A 5,877-nucleotide genomic window follows, 5' to 3' on the forward strand; every position below is an offset into this window, starting at 1 on the left:
CCATCAATATCGTCATGTGCCTCTCTCTATCTCTCTGGCTCTCTTTGTATCTTCATGCATAAGTAGGGTGGGACTGTAGCGTACTCTCCGTGGGCTTCAATTCCCACAGCACCGTGGTTAATCACTACTGCCCCGTATCTAGCTGCTCAGCTCTACGGCCGGTGGGTCACGGCCTCTGTTTCCTTCGAGTAAATATATACCCTCGACGTACGTACACCTTTTTTTTGGCCTGTCGGAAAGTAGGCGGGTAGGGTAGGCAGACAGCTCGGCGAACACGTCCAAATCGTACTGCAGTACGTATTTTGGGCAATAATTGGACGAGTGATGCGAGAGCAGAGGCCGCCTCATTTCAGTCCGGGTTTATTACGTGTGCGTGCCACGCTTGTCGTGCTTAGTACCTTGAGTCCTTGACAAACAGGCCCCAGCCGGGGGAACAGTGCCGTATCGGCCGTTCACCGTAGCTGCTCTAAATGCGGCACGCTGCCATGCTCCCTCCCACGGGGTCTGCCCGTCCGCACGGCTGGGGTTGCACTTGCACCACACCGCACGAACGTTTTGCAGCGGGAATGCTGCTACCAGTCTCGGGCGCAAAAAACGAGGGTGCACTCCACTGGCATGTAACATCTCGGGATATTTGGTCGGTGCAGTTTCCAGGAAACCTCGCCGCCCTGCAGATTCTGCTGCAGGACATACATACATCGATCCTCCACTACAAATGCATGCACCCGGCATTCGTATCAACACTTCAGACGAACTAATATTTGCGGTCTCTGTCTATTCACACGTAGCAGTACAACGTTACGTTATCATACATACATATATTGTTTCTTCTTCCCCTCGGCACAAAAAAAGAAAAGAAACTGGCGTGGCACGCAACTTTGCTTCCGGCTCCAGCCAAAACGGCAAGTTTACCGTGTGCGTAAACCCTAGCAAGCAATGTGTTATTGCTCCTCAACATGTACGTCGGTTTCGTCGTAGATCTCCTCCTGCGCACCACACACACACAAAAAAAAAACAGTTAATGTAGTACTGCAAAAAAACAGTCTATACATGCTTGAGCTTGAAGCAACCATACACCACACTGATCAACAGGTTGGTCCCCCGCAAAAAAGAAAAGAAAAAGATCAACAGGTTGGTAGAACGATCATCATCTTGTACAGCACATCTTATGTTGTCGACAAGGAGAACAACCATTATGAGCGTGGATTTGAAATATCACCATCCTTTGTAACAAGTGCAAGTCGCATGCGTTGGAGAAGGTAAAAATGATGAGCTCTTTGCGGGAACTAACCTGCAGCAGTTCTTCAATGACATCCTCCATGGTTATGATGCCGACGGCTTCTTCATCCTCGCTCAGCGTGGGCAACGGCTCTTCGTGCACTTGGAGGACGTCCGACTGGTCTTTGGACCATTTCCCCCTCCTGCTCCCCGTGTTGGAGTTCTGGGTGTTGGGGTAGCTCTTCCACCTCCGCAGCGGAGTGAGACTCTTCGCAACCTTCTCACCCTGCTTGTCATCAATGGCGATGGCGACCTCTGTTTTTGACACCAAAAGGCAGGAGAACAAAGAGAAACTCAGAAAACTGGACGGCGGCAGTTTACATATGCGTGCGACATGCAAGTTCAGAAGAACTACGGACTGCCTTGGAGCTGCTCACCAAGAGATCCACCATCGATGCTGGGCTGCTTAGCTGGGTAGTTTGGAATGTTTTGCCTTATGACAACCGCCATGTGGCTGTGGCCCTTCTGGAATTCATTTAGGATGTCATACAGGGGCATGTCTTCTGAAACGCTGAATTTATATAACAAGGTGCAGAGATGTAAGCTGTACATACAAATACTTGGTACACAATTCCAGAATTTCCAATGAGCAAAAATACATGTCCTTCTGTTCATGTATTCTACTTCACTCTGTTTGTATTTTGAGAAGATATAAGAAGCGAGTATGGGATCACTTTGTTTGTATTTTGACTTATATAGATCAGCCAGTGACAGACAGACCAGCGATTCACAGCCATTAATAGTTGCATTGAACGGGAGCTACTCAACTATATTAAACAGCATAAATATATACATAAAATTTTGGACTATACCATACCGAGGAATTTTGCGGATAGTTACACTCTTTATGGGAATTTCATCATCAGGGTTAATGGATAATAAATTCTTCACCTGAAAATATATAGCAAAATATAGATGAGTACAATACAGTTGCCCACATGAAAGGTTACCAGTTTTATTATTTGTATATAAAATAATACAAAATAAAAAGCAAAATTTTAAGTCCTTAATACGCAGTCACCTCTCTTGCAGATAATATGCAATCCTAGTTCAAATGCAGGTACACGGATACAAAAGCCTCCACTCTGATCGGACTCTAAACTTGAGTCATACAAGTGTCAAACTACTCTACCCAGGGCTGGCAACCCCAGTGCCCACCAATTTCCTGCCTTTTACCTACAGAATAACTCGTGGATATCTATCTGGCCAGAAACTAAAGATCTTGGTCGATTTTGTGAATCCTGTTCTGCTCAAATATCATTGTCCAACAAGGCACAAACTGGCAGGTGCTAATTCTGAGGAAATAGAAAATACTAAAACCTTTCATCCAAATAAAAAACTGTGACAAAATTGCATATCAATTTAAAAGCAGAATATAGAATTACCAATATCAATCCAATAATGTTTGTATCCTTTTCATAATAAACTGGCACTCTGCTATGACCTTTCTCAATGACCTCTTGCATTAGTTTCCTGCACAAAAGAGAACACAAATGATTGAACTATGTGCTAAACAGAACATCATGCATTTTAACAAAAGAGAAACATGCATAACTGTAGCCCATGTTTAATCGAATTATTGTTCAACAAGACAATCCAGTACCTGTCGAGCTTTGCATTTATATCAATCACAAATGTATCACAAAGAGGTGTCATAGCATCTTTAGCTTTCTTTTCACTGAGCTCAAGAGCTCCAGCTATTATAGTTGTTTCATCATGGGTTAACTCTCCACCTTTACCAGCCTGTTTAGTAATAAGATAAGTCGGAGTTAAAAACTAGCAATGCAGGCTAAAGGGGATAAAGTGGCATGCCTGGTGAATAAAATAAATGGTGACAAGGATTATTTAGGGTGTGTTCAGTGACAAATATACTGGCTTGCAAAAGCAAAAAATATATTAAGATGCATCAAGGTAAAGGGCAGCCCGGTGCACGTAGCTCCCGCTTGCGCAGGGTCCGGGGAAGGGTCCGACCACTTTTATCGCCCGTTGATCTTCCATGTGACGAAGCAGCATGTATCCTCGGTTATTTGGTGGCCAGATTGTCATGAATCAAGTTCGTTCTGCTAATAAATCTCAGACCAATCCAGAGAGTAAACGTGTAGACCAGCAGATCAGCATGGTTTGGAACCTCTGGTTGGGATAATGGATTGTACATGTTTTTGTAGCTACAATCACATGATGTATTATCCAAACTAGCATCTAGAACCCACATGCCAAGTTATGTGAAATTCATCCCTATCAGTATTTATAGCTACTTGTGATATCCTACCACAGACCAACCACCGTCTGCACATCAAAGATATTTAGACCTCACAGGTCACTAACATATTCTCTGTTTCGTGCGCAAATTTTTTGGCGGAGTATATCACTGTGTTCCAAAAATGCTTACAGTATTTAAGGAATGTGGATTCCATTTAAGAAGATATACAAACTGCTATCATGAAGGTGTGTCCAAAATTGCATTTACTAGGCAGACACTACATAATGTGTGTGACCCTATATCATGTTTCCTGGATAGACGGTGAGCAGGAAGAGAGAAGTGGGCCTCAATATCTACTTACATACAGAAATAAATACCTTACAACTGTCTAAGATCGACGCAGTCTCACGGTATTTCAATTTGAAAGATTAGACAATCAGTTCTGTTACCTCATTTCCATGCAGTGTCACAAGTGTTTTTAGCTCAGCTCTGCGGAAAAGTGCCGCTTTACCGTGACCAAGCACATGGTCCAGCAGCTGAAACAGAAAGGGCAAAAGTTCAAATCATGCATGTTCAAGAACTCGTCATGTAGATAATCGCATCGAGTCTAGGAGTATAGTAGTACCTTGGCGATTGGATATGCAACAGGGAAACAAATCCAAACAAGAACACGGACTAACGGAGCAACCGAGGCACCAATTGCCAGCCCATACCGTGAGCAGATAGATTGTGGTATGATCTGTTCATATCAAACTATTAGCATACCATACCATGCATTTGAGCATCACAAGTAAAGTTTTAACCACTCACCTCGCCGAACAGCAGGATCAATGTCACAGAGATCAAAACAGCACCCCAAGCAGTCACCAGGCTATCAAGGAAGATTGGCAGTGCCTAATATGGATCAAGAAGTATGTTATCAGCTACTTGACTTATATAGAGGGGGTGACTTGAAAATCAAGAAGAGTACCTCCATAGCTGCAGCGTTGCAGATCAGAAGAGTGCATAGCAGAAGGTGCTGGTTTTTCACGACGGGCAATATCTTAGCTGCAAACAGAATATTATTATTAACACCTAAGAAATTACATTAGATGTTTCTATTTGCATCTGAAACATGCGTCTCATAGAACAAGGTAGTTGGCATGTTTTGCATTTCAATCAACTAAAGAAATAAGCCTAGAATTCATCATCGGTCTCCATTCTCCAATCATATCAGGGTTCAATAAGGGACAAAAATAACCCAGGATTAAAAGAAGACCAGAGTATTATTTTTCTAACTTGTACTGACAGACGCATCTCACATAATTTTCCATTTCCCCCCTTGTACTGTGCCAGTGCTATGCTACGACCTCTCACTTTCCGAGAGAACAAGCCAGCGCACCGAGCGTACCATATGTCACCATCTCCTTGAACAGGACGCGAACAAACTAACGAGGTGACCAAGCCCCCCGATGAACAGCACGAATTCATCGATGAAGACAAGACAAGAAAGGAAAGGAAAGAAAAGGAAAGCACTCCTACAAGCAATCCTTTCTGAGCAGGGTGGATCCCCGCGGACGAAAAACCGAAACGATTCGCCAGCTCCTCGCAGCAGCGCGCCCCCAACATTCGCCATCTGATTTCGATTCCTCGGCGGGGCCGACGCGTGCAAGCTGTTCGGCGAAATGGCGAGCCGGCCCGGGGGACGGGCAACAGAGCAAACCCCAGACTGAAATAGTACTAGTGCCAGCCAAATCGGGCGCGGGGAAGCAGAGCGCGCGGAGGAATGGGGGCGGGAATGGGGGCATCACCTGCGTACTTGCGGTCCTTGTCGGTGCCGGACTTGGCGAGGACCTCGAGGTCGACGAGGCTGAGGGACATGAGGCCGAGGGTGAGCCCGGACATGAGCCCCGCGAAGAGCACCAGCACCACGATGATGGCGATGTGCTCGAAGAAGGGGCCCCCGCAGCAGCGGTACTCCACCGCCATCCGCCGCCGACGACGACGACGACGACGAGCTCCCTCCCTCCCTTCCTTCCCCCGCCACGCCTCTCCTCCTCCTCGAAGTTATTGAGCTCTGTTTTTTCTCCCCTTTTCCCAGTGAGCCGTTTCGGTATTTGGACTGAGCGCAGCTTGGGCGTGTGAAGAGGACGGGGACGTGCGTCTCTATGACATGTGGGCCAGGCCTGCTCGTCCCTGGCTGGCGGTTGGGTGGGCCCACCGGGCAGCGAGCGGGAGTGTTCGTGTCCGATTCGCCCTGCGGAAATTGCTGGAAGCGCCTCCGTGGACCAGTTTGTTTATGGGCTGTCGGCATGTGCCGCTGCTTCCACACCTCCAATAATTTAGTTTCGAGATCCTCAAAAAAAAACATTTTATTTTCGAGGATATGTACACCATGAAGAAGTGCACCGCTTACGTCT

The 5,877-nt window shown here is 46.1% G+C and overlaps 1 protein-coding gene across 1 annotated transcript; it reads right to left on the minus strand.

Annotated features, from left to right (window-relative positions):
* Positions 1 to 731: 731 nt before the first annotated feature.
* Positions 732 to 5,496, minus strand: LOC119287089 (DUF21 domain-containing protein At2g14520-like). Its single transcript, XM_037566591.1, has 11 exons — positions 5,269 to 5,496; positions 4,449 to 4,525; positions 4,289 to 4,372; positions 4,104 to 4,217; positions 3,928 to 4,014; positions 2,882 to 3,021; positions 2,664 to 2,751; positions 2,096 to 2,169; positions 1,656 to 1,789; positions 1,292 to 1,533; positions 732 to 986 (listed from the first exon to the last, which is right to left on the minus strand). Exons 1-11 carry the CDS (start codon positions 5,444 to 5,446, stop codon positions 942 to 944), a joined length of 1,263 nt encoding a protein of 420 aa, XP_037422488.1. The 5' UTR covers positions 5,447 to 5,496; the 3' UTR covers positions 732 to 941.
* Between the last annotated feature and the right edge of the window lie 381 nt (positions 5,497 to 5,877).

Source organism: Triticum dicoccoides, chromosome 4A (assembly GCF_002162155.2).
Source record: "Triticum dicoccoides isolate Atlit2015 ecotype Zavitan chromosome 4A, WEW_v2.0, whole genome shotgun sequence".
NCBI classification, from domain to species: domain Eukaryota; kingdom Viridiplantae; phylum Streptophyta; class Magnoliopsida; order Poales; family Poaceae; genus Triticum; species Triticum dicoccoides.